Source organism: Opisthocomus hoazin, chromosome 11 (genome assembly GCF_030867145.1).
Source record: "Opisthocomus hoazin isolate bOpiHoa1 chromosome 11, bOpiHoa1.hap1, whole genome shotgun sequence".
Taxonomy (NCBI): domain Eukaryota; kingdom Metazoa; phylum Chordata; class Aves; order Opisthocomiformes; family Opisthocomidae; genus Opisthocomus; species Opisthocomus hoazin.
Window position 1 is genome coordinate 5,846,135 of NC_134424.1, and position 15,400 is coordinate 5,861,534.

Here is a 15,400-nt window from a genome sequence, read left to right on the forward strand (position 1 = left end):
TTGACTCCAAATGTAGGGTTCATTCAAGGCTGGAGCTCAAATTAGGGGTAAACCTCCATGGATTGAAACCTAAAAACGTCTATATGGAACCCGGCCAAGCTAGACAATTTGGCTAACTATATTTAGAGCAATCCCATGACATAAAGTCTCTCCTATTGCCCGAAGCTGACGCTCAGAGAAGCACACAAATGCCCTGGGGAGTAGGTGGTTTCCAATATCACTTTGTGATGGTGTTCAGCATGGGATATCAGCAAGAAGACATTTCTGCATGCCAAGGAAGACCACACTACCTAGCTTCAGAAAACCCACCTGCTTGTTCCCCAGAACACTGATGAAGATAAAGCAACACCCACCCCACCAAGAGTCAACACCTCCAACCTAGAGGGGGGCACCTTCCACACAAAAATAGTTTCAACAGCCCAAAACTGCTGCTGTCCTGAACAGCTTTTGGGATAAGTCCTCTTGCCTGTATGACACTCTTCTTCATCCAGGTGTACAGAGGGAATCATAGGCTGAGAACCGTGAGGCTGACAAATTATTCTTTGAAGATTTTTAGGATCTTGGAGCACTTGTATGACTTTGCAAGACTTGCAAAAAGCAGCTATTTATAAGAATAACTCCAAACATACTGTCCAGTTTAAATATTGATGGAATTAACGTCTGCTCACTGTCCCACAGATCAGTGTCTTACGCCTCTCATCTTCTGTCAGTGAGAGGCATTTGTTAATAACTACAGTGAAAATTAAATCCTGCCTTCCTCTTAAAGTCGATGAGAGTTTTGCTCTGAGTCATAATTTATTACGCACTTATGTTTTTCCTTCCTAGTACTGTTCATTTTTTTAAAGAAAGTTCTCTTGAAAGACACTGGCATATATTCTACTGCACTAAATATGTTTTTCATTTTAAAACCTCTCTTTCCATACATCTCCATCCACTGCAAAATTCATTTGGTGCCACTAACATAACACAGATCCTGTATTAATCCAAGCGGCATACTTCTATCGCCGTCAAATTTCATAGCAGTGACAGCCGCCTGGCTGTCCCCCTCTCACCTGGTGTCAGGGGCAGCAGCCAGCTCCCGGGCTGCAGTCCCTCGGGCGTGCTGGGACACCCTTGTGAGCACAGCACCCTTCAGATACTTCCCAAGGGCGTGGACACAGATTTCCAAGTATCCATGGGAAGGGCTGTGGAGTTTTCTCACTTGTCAGGCATAATTTTGATACTTGAAAAAACACCTATTTCCATAGGAAGAACAGCCTAAATCAGCTTCCAGATGCTTTGGTAAAGAGAAAAGCTCTTGGTCATTTTAAATGCAATGGATAACAAATACCAAGCTAAGACTGCATCACAACACCAACCTTTCTACCTAATCACACAAGCTAGCAGTGATAAAAAGGCAGAAACGTGGACTGGTTTTACACTTGAGGTGCCTTTGTGGGGGCTTATTCAGTGCAGAGATCATCTGTATAATCAAGCTCGAAGGAAATACCCATATAAACACCCAGCCTGTGACTTCATTAAGATGCTCACTGACTCTATGGGAAGTCCATAATAATCTCTACAGAAAGAACGCGATCAATACGTTATCGAGAAGATAAGTCAGTGTCAATGCTAATGTTTAAATATTCATCTGCTCGTACCAACATCTTGTCAGTTACTGAAACAACAGGAATATTCAAAGATTAACTCTACATAAAAGACTCGGTAATTTTTTTTCTCCAATTCCTTGTTTTTCTCTCGTCAGTTCTACGAACAGTTGTTAAGTAGAACAGGTTGGCATTTTTTCATCAAAACGTTACTTATTTGAAAAATGGGTCTTGGAACAAACCAAGACTTTTGCAGAAAATTTTCATTTGGGGAAATTTTTCAGCTTGTTGTCAAGAAAAGTGAAAACTGAAAAGAACTCATTTTCCAGGATACACAATAGTTCTGAATATATAATCAAAAGAGCTAAAAGAACCAGACGGTATTTGTTTTAATCCAAAGAATTTGAAAGGAGAGAATATAAAAGGACTCGTATTAACTGGAAGCACATTTATGAGGAGCTTCGGCAGAGATAAGATTTGCTTCTTCGTTCAGGACCACTAGACTAACTCCAGAAAGTGCCGGAGAAGAGAAGGAGGGAGGACAACTTCCTAGCACTTGCGACCCACTCAAGCCATTTCTATCACTCAGAAGAGACTTCCCAACATTTCTGCAGTGAAAGATCTGCTTAAAATTAGAAATAAAGAAAAAAACCTTATGCAGAAGATTAAGAATCATGTGAAATGCTTGGACAGAAAGATGAAGAAGTTCATTGAAGCTTGTGTTCAGTGTGGTGCTGCTTGGAGGCTCTAAATATAACCAACATTTGTGCCACCAGAGGCAACAGCCTCCTGAAAAGGGAAGCAAACTGATCTCCCTGCCCTGAGAAATCCTGCTGAAGAGCATTAACACAGTTTCGTGCAAGATGGTGAGTACATCTACCTGAGACCTGGAAAAAGTAATATACGGTAGTGAAGCTAGTCCCACAACTAGTTCATCTATTACAGCATAGGCACTGTGCAGCGTACCAAAACTAAATCAACGCTGTGCCAACACCTTATTCACAGGTAAGCATCAAAGTAAAGCTGTTACCATTTCTTAGGTGGGATTTGAACATCAGAATTGGATGTGTGATATGACAATAGGAGAAGCAACGGAGACAAACCACACAGTCACGTCAAGAGAGGTTTGTAATGGAATAGCATAGTATTTGCCATTTTGCTGTTTACCAAAAGCCTTGTTTTAATCAGGGCTGTAATTAAAGCCCTTAATCATTCTGAACAGTTTCAAAAGAATGGCTTCTCTCTTGCGTTAACATATCATTTATGCAACAACTGTATATGTAAGGTAGTGTCAGTAGTCTGTCCAGACTTAGGAAGTAGCCTGCGGAAACATGAATCTATTTGCTGATATTTTAATACAAATCTGAAAATGCTAGTTTACACATTTAAGAAGCTGCTACAAACTGTCAAGAGAGAAAATATGTATCTTGTGAATTAATGAGGCTTCCTAAAGACACAAACTGCGTCTGTACACAACATGCTATGCTGGTGAAAGGGGAGCAAATAGAGTATGGCAGAAAGCAGTTGCAGCTGCAATGTGAGGTTGTGTCCCGAAGGACTTCTTCCAGGGGAGGGCATATTGTCCCCATGCCCAAGCCAGCAAGGGCTGAATTAGTCCTCATCGAGCCCCAGTTTGGGAAAGGACTTTAACAAAATTGGGAATAGGATCTACAGCCTTCCCTTATGCCTGGATACATTTTCTGGCCACTCCTGGATACAAGAATATATTCATGTCATCAGATGGGAAGGGATTGAGGTGGGAGTTACTGGTACTCACCCATGAACAAGAGTCTTCCTACGTTTGTTACCGCCAAGAAAGTCCTGGGACCAGAAGCTTCATGGATTGCGATGGAGCCATGTGGGGTGCAAGTAAATGAAGGCTAAATCCAGTCCGTGGTACTGAGAGGTATTTCTGGGTAACGCATGTGTACTGTCAACATATTCTGCTTGGTCCATCTGCATTCTTCTCTATTTACCTTTGTGCGATGGGGTGACAGCGGCAGCACTGGCAGCAGAGCAGGGGAAAGAGGTCAGATAGGGTGGATGGGGAAGGGATAACTCCAGGGGAAGAGGAAAGAGGTACTGAACAGAGAAAAGACATGGGGTAGGTGAAAATCTAGCAGCAAACACTCACTGTGATTTGAGAGTTTTGAAGAATTTCAACCTGTTCTGGTGAGAAGGCATATGCTGCAAGACGGCATTGGGGTTCTCCAAGAAAGAGCATATATTTTCCTTCCCTGCTTTAAAGAATTAAAACAGCGTGGATATTAATATATAATCAGATTTATATTCACAGTGTAAAACACATATGGTATTAGACAAGGCTGGGAAAGGTATCCAATTTTCAGTCCTCAGCTCCTTGCATTTCCCCTCCCAACAACTGTTTAACTCTCTGTCTTGAAGATCAAAAACCTCTTATTTCCAGGTGCTGCCGCTCCCTTTTGCTCCTTCATCAGCTGGCCAGAACGACAGCAAGAGCCTCCCAGAGCTTCTTGCTCGATAAAGGGGTGGGAAAGGCAATCCCTTTCTACCTTGCTAACCAAAGGTGCAGGAATTTGACAGAACACCTTTTGCCCTAAAGGAACTGCTGATTTTTTTAAGAAAATGTTCCAAAACCAGTTTTGCTGGACTTCCAACAAAACATTGGCATGTTTCTGAGAATGAACTGGTGGACTCACAGTGCCTTGGTGGACTCCATAGGGAAGCCCTAGCAGAGGGATGGACGTCCTCGGCAAGGCACTTCAGAGCCTGGGCCTCCCAAAAAGCAGAAAACCGCAAGGACTTGTGTCCTTATGGCCCCTGGTAGGTCCATTTCCCTCCGTGTGCAGCACACAGCCCTGAGACCCACGTTTCACCATGCACAGTTTCCTCTCCTGCTCTGCATCAGAAAGTTGCATGGCCTGTACCACTTTTCACCCAGTTATGTGCTGAAACAGAGCAGTGAAGTGCACCTGTATGAGACACTTTGCTGACCTGCTGCCCTTGGCTTTGCATCCCCACGTACCCGAGACACCCGTCTCCCAGATGTCCTCCAGCATGAGCAATGTTACGTGTGCAGTTCAGGGCTGCAGCGTGGGCTGCAACCAGCAGGTAGTCCAGGTCACTGGTCTCGGGTCACCAGACGTCACCCGCAGCACCTATGCCTTTGGAGGTGTCAACACATTTCTTGCGGGGCAACCGATGACAGATGGATGAACTAAAGGTGTAAAATCCCCCTTTTTCTCTCAGAGGCCACAATAGCATCCAGCCCACTGCCATGTCAAGCTTAAGCCTGCATTTTAACATGCGCATTGAGGAGACTGCGTTAAAAAAAAAAAAATCTAATATTATGCTTTTGAATAGAGAATTTACCTAAGTAAATAATTATTTTTAAACCTAAGATTTAGGCAGCTTTAGTATTCCACATTATGCTAATGTTTAACAATTACTAAGTGTGGGTATCAGCCAGCATTTTTTTTTTTTTTTAAGTTTAATTTAAAGCAATTTGACATGGAAAGGTTATTACTTTAGTTGCCAATAAAAGCTGTACTTTTAACATAAATGTACACCAAGCCCTAGGGTATGTGACTATTATCTTTTCTGCAATTACGTGGTGTTCTACATAAATGTTTAAAAAAAACTTAGAAATATCAAAAGTACCAACTTCGCTACAATATGAAAGTTGAACAGCAGCGCCGGGAAGCCCCGGCTCCCGCAGGCACAGCGCAGGTTGAGGTTTCCTCCTAGAGGTACCGCCGGGAACGGCGCCTCGGCCCGCACCGCACCGCACCGCTCCGCACCGCGGGGCTGGGCGCCCGGCGCTGCGCGGAACCCCCTCACCCAACGCAGGTGCTGCCATTTCGCAGCTTCACCCGCATCCCCCGGAAAAGTGCTTTTTATCCCCACAGAAAGGTGCTCTTTTTCAAAATATTTTCATTTTTTTCCTTTTTTTTTTCTCAGGTCTTCTGTGCTAAGAGTGGAAAAAAGCTTTTATTCCTTTTTCCTCTTGAGCTTCTGCTTTTCCCTCTCAAGGGGAAATCGCTGCTTCCACTTACCTTAGGGCTGCGTTGCCAGAAGTGACCCCACGCCAGTCACAGCGAGTCCCCCGCTCTGCACGAGGCAGGGTGCGACCCTGCGCCTGGCCGGGAGCCCACTGCCCGGGGAGCAGCCGCCGTGCAGCAAGGCACAGACCCCAACCCAAACGCGAGGTTTGGTCCTGTCAGACCTGAAGCACCACCGCACGGTTAGCCCTGCCTTTGACTGGAAACCAGCCTTTTCCCGCAGGAAATTCCTGCTCTGGAGATATTCAAGACCCGCCTGGACAAGGTCCTGTGCAGCCTGCTCTGGGTGACCCTGCTTCGGCAGGGGTTTGGACTGGATGACCCGCAGAGGTCCCTTCCAACCCCGAACATTCTGTGATTCTGTGAAATTACAGGAGAGACCATGAAAAGCCGCAATGATGTTACTGGAGCCCCTGAACAGATGAAGCCCTGGGTACAGGCGTGTGGAGGAGAGAGATGAAAGCCTGTCCTGAGGAGACAGACCAGCTCACACACGCGTGGGGAAAGGCATTTCCCTCCTGATACCTGCTCTCCTCCAGGATTCATTTCTTTGGCCAAAGTGAGGATGCCACACAAACCAAACATGGTTGTTTGCCCGTCTCCAAGGAGCTTGGCACTGAGTGCCGTACTCGCTCGGGCTGCTTAGTCTTGAGCCTCTCCTGTACCATGGAGTGAGAGGTGGCCTCTTCCACCAGCCTCTCTGGGCCGACGAGGGGCAGAGCCATGTAGGCGCATGGCAGTGTCTCCAAACAAGGTCCAAGCTCCACATCAGCCTGTGCAGGTAGACTCGCTCCTCTCTGCTCTGCCCGCTCAGCCCTTCAAAGGCAGAGCCTGGGGGCAAACAGGTCGGAGCGAGACAAGCTCTAGTCCAAACACTGGAGGCTGCTTAGCTGAGAGATCATTTTGATTTTTTTTTTTTCTTTTTAAAGTCTGGGGTTTTTTTTCTGTCTGGGTTTTGTTTTTAAAGCTGATTTGGAGCTTGTGAAAGTCACAGCACGACCCTTGCTGGCTGAAAACCTTCTTCCCAGAAACACCCTGCACCAAGGCGATGAACCTCAGCTTCCCGCAAGACCCTGCCAGCACCTTTTGGGGCTAACCTGCAACCATCTCCAGCCTCAGCAACCTGGTCAGCCTACTGTCTTTCTGCTGAGAAAGTGAGAACGCTGGTCACAGTTCCAGTGCCAACCGCAGTTCGTGTTTCAAATCAGCTGAAGTTTGTTTTTTTACACTTTAGGTAGGAGCTGCAACAGACCGTTCACCAGCAGTTCAAGCGATAGTATACAAGCCCCTCTAGGATGCCTTGGAAGAGCTCCTGATGAGTTCACCAATGTTTGAACATTAACCTCTGGGTGAAAAGCCAGCCAGAGGGATGTGAGAACTCCGTCGAGCCCTCCAGAGCATGACAGAAAATGATGCAAGTGTGGGAGCTAGGAGAGACAAGGTTTTGCGAGCCCAGAAAAATAATAAAACGTTTAAATCCTTAATTGTTTTTCTTGAAGATTTATCCAAAACTGAGCTCTCCTTAAGCCTGTGAGTTTGCAGAGTATTGTCAATAAATTAGATCATGCACACAAGGCAGGGATGTCAAGCCAAAAAGCTCTAGCCCTGAGTCGCTTAACGGCAACGCTCCCCAGAAAAACGGCTCGAGATGAAACATGAGATATGTATTAATTATCAATGGTCTAATAGAAAATTTAATGAAGACAAGTATCTTCTTGCACTTCACCCACGATAACGATGCTAGTACGTCAGCGAGATGCATACCTTACGATGTGGCGGTGAATGTCAAGTCTGAAGCCATTACAGCAATTCACCACAATAATGGCTAGCCAATGTATGGGCTTGTAGCACTTAATCAGAGCAACGACATTCATCCACAATTATTTACGTTATGGTAACAAAGAGCTGCCAAATGCAAAACAAATGACATGAGGATCTGCAAGCGAATTCCTTCCCGGAAATTCTCCTTAGCTTGTGCATAAAGGCCCTCAGGATGGAAGTCTGTGCAAACTCAAAGCATTACCAAAGTGGCAGAGTTATTGTGCCACATTTTACTGCCTATAGGTCATGCACCCAGAACTATTGCTGAAATGACCTCCTCAGCCAACAGAACTGTATTGGTATCACTTGAGCTGGCCCTGATTTACACCCGAGAGTTGTCTTCAGAATTTTACAGGAGGGAAAGAAAAATTTGGAAGAAGACATTTGCTTACATCTGCCTGTCAAGGAAAAGAAAGACCCAGTTGTATCAACACATATACATGCATTTAACTTCAAGTATATGAGCAGTCCCGACTTACCTCAATGGGCTTTGGATCAGAGCCGTTGTAATTACCAACGACGATTCTCTATTAAGTGCAGTACTTTTCTATCAGGGGCATTTATGTGGGTGTTTGTATAAAAACACTGTCAAAAACTCAGAACACCAGTAATATAAAATGGCAACATTCAGGTTCAAATGCAAGGAACTAATTTATTTTTTTTTAACATTACATCCAACTGTTTTTCACCACTCACAGATGCCACTGGAACAACTGGAGTATAAAAAAATTGCCTAAGAACAATATACTACACAGACCAGCTAATATTGATTGCTTTAAAAATGCCCCCCGTTAAACCAAATAATAGCCAAATCTCACTGCAGTAAATGGGCCTTTATATCATTAAATACTAATTTAACAGAAATCTGAATGCATAGTGAAAAGCATAAAAACATTGAAAATGAAGGATTACTTTTTTTTTTTTTTTTTGCATCATACGAGTCTCCAAAGCAACACCCAAAAGAAGAAAACAATGATTTCTTATTAGCTGGCCACTGAGCTGCACAGCCCAAAGCTGGGACTAAGCTAAACTCCAGCAGGCACTGTCCATGGCGCACTGTGCCCCTGAGCGGGGAGGCCAGAGGACACCCCTCACCACAGGCTCTGGCCACCCTCGATGACCAGATTATGGCCCGTCATGTAGTCCGAGGCTTCGGAGGCCAGGTAGACGACGGCAGCCTGCAGGTCGGTCGCCCGAGCCAGCCTGCCAGCGGGGATGTCGGCCAGCCAGCGCCGCACCAGCGGCCGCAGGTCCTTGGAGCGGATGAGCGGCGTGTCGACGATGCCCCTGCAACGAGCACACGCACACAGAGATTAGGACAGGGTTTTCCCTGGTAGGAAAGGCAGCACTTACAGGTGTTCAAGATGTTAATTTGGAAGGAAAACCGTGGAGTAACACAAAGGAGATGCTCGAGTCAGATCTGCTCTGCCTCTGCTCAGTCATGATACGAACTTCAACAGCGCTTCCTTCCTATTGCCTTTCACTGCTGACAGGCAGGCTTAGAGGTTTGCTTTAAAGTGAGTACGCACAGACTCCTTCGCTAGTAGCAGTACCCTCTCACTTTTAGGTTACTCGGTGTAATCACTCGTTTAATTTTTTTTACAGAAAACAAGCATGGCATTGGAAAAGAAAGCGCGTGGAGCCGGGTCTGTCGTGGCTCTTGGGAGCTACTGTCCTTCTACTGAGTTCTCTTCTCATCACCTCGCAGCGTAGCGTCACACAGCGTGTTTGTGTACAGCCCAGAAACGGAGCACGGCCCGACTTTCCCTGTGTCAAAACACGGGGGAAACAAAAGGCAGTGCCCTGCTGGGCACCAGATCCTTCCACACAGAACAGGAGAGGCACAGATAAGCACAGCACGCCCAGTGCAATTCCCCTTAAGCCAATACTCCAGCAAACCACACTGCGTGTACCTGTCTCTCCTCTTTTACATTAATCAGTGGCTACACCATTTATTAAAACTCTGCTAAGTTCATTTTCTTCAGGCACCCTAAAAATGAGTGATGCTCTGGGAAGCACAATGCAGGGAGAACGTTTGGCTGGCTTTTATGATTTTAACTGCGACTGATTTGTCATACTCCTCCTTAACAACATATTTGTATTTTGCGAAATGTATAATTTTTTCAGCCCCTGAACAAATATATTTACATAACTGTGTCTAACGAGAAATTACATTTAACTTCTCAGAAATGACAATAACTAAAACCTGAACTGCCAATTCCACTTCATTAGTGTGGTAGAAATGCATTCCAAATGTTAATAAAAATTCCAACATGCTGATAAATTAGCGCTTCTAAGGAGCATGTGACACCTTGGTTAACATATTCAACCTCAATTATATTTCTCTTCAGCACCCTGTTATCTGGAACCTTTGCTGGCAATCAGAGGTGCTGTTTTTCAGCGGCCAATTTTCTAGATAATGTAGCTTATCAACACTGTGGGTAAACTTGCCAATGAAATCAGGCTGCACTGAACCACACACACGCTAATTGCATCTCTTTTTTATGCATATTTACAGACTGTCACTTCAAAGAAATCAGTGGCCCATTGAGGCAGCCAGTTAGCTGGAAGAATTGCCTCTTGCAAATGAAAATTAGCAAACAAGCTAGTGATAAATATGAAATGAACAAAGTATAAAAATACCCGTTTTGTTCTGAAACTTCATCGGCATCCCAATTTATACTTCCAAGGAAATCATTTTTTGAGACACACTGGATTCTGGGTATGAGATTCACCTTTTGTTTTAAACTAAGGCTGAAATCTGCTGTTTACTCTGTTATGAAGTGGAACTAATTCAGACTTTCCCCCAAACATTTCTGTTTTACCTAATCGGGCAGGATTTAAACATCGGCCTTATTTTTTATTGTAATTGTCAATAAACACCAGAGCGGTTCTGAAACAGCGAGCGATGTAGCTCGCTTCAGCTCTGGCAACGTAATAAAATCAAACTCATTCCAGTATAGGACTGCAGACGGTTTACTTCTTTCCCCCCAAGCACAGCCCCCTGCTCTCCCCACTCACTCTCCCAAACTCCTTGAGAACTGGCTTTCTCCGGAGAGGAAAGTGCTTTGAGCAGCAGATGTGAAATGTGTTGGGCTCCTGTCCCTTACGTGCCTCTCACCATGCTCACAAAACCATCACCATAATCATTCTGGCTTTACACCATCGGAGATCAGAATAAGATCTGTATGATTTTATACTTTTTTCAATTTATGTGTATGTTTTAACCCCAAGTGAATGCAGATTAGGGACGCACAGTCCTCCAGCACAACAGATTTTGCTAAAAAGAGGACATTTTTCAAGCTGTTCGCAAAAACGATCTTTGGTCTGATCACGGCAACCTGTAAATCACGGCGCTGCGCCTCTCGCTGGACCTTTCTTTAGGTTCACTTCAAGTAGCAAAAATTTAGATGTGTAACAAAACTCCATTATAAATTTTTGTTATAGAAATGAGAAAAAAATGTAGCGCAAAACTTAAAAGTTGCAAACACACATACTGATGGCACTATAAATATTAGGCATGTCATTGATACTACACATCTTCTGGGAAAGCTCTGGTGCCAAGTTGGGCAATTTAATGTTGTCGAACCCTTTTAGGCAGATTTTAGTTGGCTTCTAACCAGTTCCAGCAAAGACAACTGCCAATGCATTAATTCCCTACCTCATCTCGTATGCAGTGCTGAGCCTATCAGTACTTTCTGTTGCATGTCAATGTAATATCAAACTGCTGGTTCCTTAACGTTAGACATGAGCATCAATATTTCATTATTGATACACAGGACAATTTGAGATTATAGGAAAAAAAAACCAACAAAAAACAGAAAACAATTGCCTAAAACATTTCCACTTCAAGAGACACGTTAGGAAAAATATCACTTACCAGATACTTAACTGGAATTGTTACGTGCACTCAATCCCCAAATGAGAGCAAAAAAAAAGATTCCATCTGTGTGTAACTTGATTTCTTTCAGATGAGTTATTAATTTGAATGAGTTAAGTACACTCCACTTAATCAGGAAGTGTTTAATCAAGAGATCCACTTAATTGGGACATCTCCCAAGGAATTAGATTTAAGTCCAAAGATACTCACCAGCAACGACTGCTGTTTAACAGGGATAGTAATGCTGCTTAATTGGGATGCCTTCAGGTGATGCTGAGGTGCTCCTTCTCTGCCTCTCCTTACCCTGAGATGGGGTACACCCAAAAGCTGCACTGATCCTGCCCTGCCTGCTTTCCAGCTCCTTGTACCCGCCGGGTAAAAGCCTGGGACTGCACCGTATGGCTGTCTCCATACTGTCCCAGGGGAGCAGGGCAGGCATGAAGGGGTTAAGACCCTTTGCCCATCTCGGCCCAAACCCAAATCCCTGAAGTCCAGCAGTGGGGAACACGTTTCCTCCCCTGGGACTGCGAAGTTTCATGGGGTCCCCAACAATCTGGCCTGCCTGCAGCTGTGGGTTGAGCTGAAGATCAGCTTCCAGCTGCCCATCCCAAAGGTCATCATGTTATGACATTTTATGCCTTGCAAATCAAGCAGGGAGACACAATTAGCCTCAAAAATGGACAGTGACTCAGTGCAATGACTGCAAAAAATGAAGCATTCCAATACTGCATGCGCCAAAAACCAGAGTCCCTCAAAAAATCCCCTGCTCCATCACACCCAACACACGTCGCACGTGCGGGGAACAGGAAAGGGACTGGAGCACACCATGGGCAGCCAGGCTCTGGCCGCCAGCCAGTGCTCGGTAAGGTCCCTATTCACGCCCAGGTCTCCTCTGCAGCCCGGCCCCCACCTCCTTCTTGGGAAGACTCCAGCACTTTCTTCATTTTGCACGGCTTCAGGTGCGCAACAGGCTGCAAGGCAGTCGTGCTGGATGGTGGCAGAAGGGCTGAGTACAGTTTCCACCATACACAGAGACGCTTACCTGCTGCATGGAGCAACAGGCAAAGTCAGCCAAAGCATCCAGGGAGTCTCGGCCACCTTCTCCCCGTGGGCATGAGGTTTGCCTGGCCAGCAAGAGAAACCTCAATCTTCAATTTTATAAGTGCAATAAATAATCCTAAGGACTCTGCCATAACATTTTATGCATTGATAACTTTTATGCATTGCTCTGCACAAGTTTTATGCACTCATTAAGAAATTAAGTTGATAAAAAGTGACCAGATAGGAAGAAGGAAAAAAGGCCGAAAGGTTTGCATGGTGAAATAATGTTTAAGGCCAGGCTGGAGTGTTTGGAGCTTCAGCCAGAGGCACGCTGAGAGTGCCTTAAAGCATTAATGCAACCGTGAGTGGGAAGAGCAAAGGACTTATGGACCCTCTTAAATATTTTACCTATCCAGAGATTATCTTGGGTACCATCGTGCCCAATATCTGTCTCTGTGCTCCTCACACTCCTCAAAACTCCCTCCTGTTATGAGATGGCTACATGCTAGGTTGGACATCCACGCTCAGAAAGACTTGCGCATACAGGACATTTTTCAACCCTGCAAAGTACTCTGATGGCATCAACAGATGCTTTGCTGCACTGAGGGTGCTGCCAGGCATTGGGTCCCAAGCCCAAGTGGGCTGAAGATGACTTCAAGAGACAAGACAAGACCAGTGGGGTCCACAGTCCTAATTACGAGTCCAAATCTGCACTGAAACGCAGGTTCGCATCTCATACAGACAGAAGGGTAAACGTGAAGATTTGTTCACTCAAGCATAGGTGGCTTTTGCTTCTGGTGAGGAGGGATATGAGCTAGACAAATGGCTGCAGGCTCCTTCCTCTGAACCACCATCCCAGAGCTCCCTGGGCAGCCCCGGTGTGAGGGTCTTGGCCAAAGCTTTGAACTGCCCGGGGCAAAGCTCAGCCCAGGTCCCCAGCTGCGGTGGGGGAACTGCTCTGTCTGGAATGGGGCACCTTCAAGACAGCAAAAACTTTTGTCCTCTGTGGACTCTTTCTGGCTGTTCCTCCAAAAAGAAAAATCCCCCTACCTGTTACAGGATTTTGAGCTCAGAGCTAGAGTTTAAGACAGGTACAGATGATAAAAATAAAACCCCAGTTTGGCTTGAAAAGTAGAAAAAGGGAAGCGTGACTGTTTTTTCTCCATGCTCTGACAACTGCCTTCAGAAACATAACTTCTTCAAATACAATTGTGTGCTTCCAACTCATACAAAACAATGAGTTTTGGTCATTCAGTGGATATTTTTAAAATTTTTGTAACCTCCCTAGAAAAGGGCAATTCCTCATCTAAGAGCCTCCTCATCCGTGATTGCTGTGGATGCGGCACTGCTATCCCACCCCTGTTGGTACAGATTACCCGCCTGTTTTCAGACACAATTCCTGCCAGGTCCTGCTGAGCTTCCCTAATTCCCTTCATTTCCCCCGGCTCCCGAAAGCCAGTGTAAATTCACTAGCACTAGTTGTGAGAGCACTGTTGCAGTGCTGCTAGCATTGGCGTGAGGAAAATCCGATTAGAAAGTAAGATGCTGTTTAAAGAATCTGTGGATCACATAGAGCGATGGCTGAAGTCATTGGTATAATTAGCAATAAATAATCATAAGGAAGACAGCTAGAACAAGGAAGTGGAGAGCAGACCAACAGTAAAAACAGAGGCCCTTGCCTTTGAGCTCTGTGATACTTTTTTTTTTAATTCCACTTTGTGGATTAAATATGGAATTTGTTTTTCCTAATTTGATGTACATTATATCTTCATTATTACAATTTAACCCCTGGGTTAAAATCCTGCCCTTCTTTCTTACTCTGACTGATTACAATGCTCTGTGGAATCTGACCACTTCCATTTAACCCTATCCACTTGGGTTTCTGCTGAGTACTATCAAGCACTGTTAATTGTTTAATTAAATGACTGTGTTGGGCATGTGTGTGAGGAACAGGGACAGAAAAAGTATACATGGCCAGAAAACTTTTTTTGTGTGAATAAATACCGTAAAATAAAGCATACAGCTTTAAGACTCTAAAAATAAGGAAAATGTAATTTGTAATAAATACATATATATATTTACAAAATTACACCTGACCTCCTGTGATTGTCAGAGCTGAACAGTATCTCAATTACAGCAGTACAATGTGGCTTTTAGAGTACCTATATATTTGTCTCAAGTAAAAAGGGGAAAGAAGTATTGTCTATTAAGTGTCAAAAGCCTTTTCTTTAACCACGGAAGGCTTGGACAGACTAAGGAAATATTTCATCTGGAAGAGAAATGCTAAAAACTACCCTTCACGTTATTGGAAAACCTATTATCAAATGCTAAAACCTCTGCTTAAATCCCTGAGTATACACAGCAACAGAGCAGGCTTGGTTCTAAGTATTTAAACCTTTGTTAAGGAAAAGACAACATAAAAAGGGATGCAATCCACCTGCTAATTAGAAACTTTATTTGCCGAGATACTGTTCATTTGAGCTTTTTAGAACATTTCATTCTCTTTGTACTTTCAAAATGAGACTACATTTTACTTACGGGGAAATGCAGTTGACTTTTACACCTCTGTCAATCCACTCGGTTCCTAATGTCTGTGTTAATTTTACGACCCCGGCTTTTGAGGCGTTGTACGCCAACTGCTTCTGCGGGTGCGGGACTAGAAGGGATTCAGAAGTAGAAAATTATTTATTCTCCACAAATGAAGACGGCTTAGGCACTACATGGACAACTCCCTGCATTGAGATGAACCATTTTCCCTGCTACTACGCAAGGAGAAATGAGAATTTATCCACCCACAAGACCAAACTCTAAATGTATATTTTGCCATCTAACATATTCGCCTCAGCAGCTGGGTTACTGTAAAAAAATAGAGGAAAAAAGAAAGAAGAATTAAAGAAATTTAAAAGGTTCTGTATTTGGACAAAGCCAAAACCAATGTATTAAGCATACATATGCAATATTTAACTACTCCCTAGAAAAATAAATAGTCATATACACACATGCACGTTCATATATTATACACATATGCATGT

The 15,400-nt window shown here is 44.3% G+C and overlaps 1 protein-coding gene across 1 annotated transcript in view; it reads right to left on the reverse strand.

The window, feature by feature from the left end:
- Positions 1–8,538: 8,538 nt before the first annotated feature.
- Positions 8,539–15,400, reverse strand: part of LOC104331382 (uncharacterized) — a 38,074-nt gene continuing 31,212 nt past the window's right edge. Inside the window, exons 10-11 of the mRNA XM_075432446.1 lie at positions 14,907–15,024; positions 8,539–8,734 (exon numbers count right to left, since the gene is read on the reverse strand). Coding sequence (XP_075288561.1) covers positions 8,539–8,734; positions 14,907–15,024 — 314 coding nt within the window. The remainder of the gene's footprint in view (positions 8,735–14,906; positions 15,025–15,400) is intronic.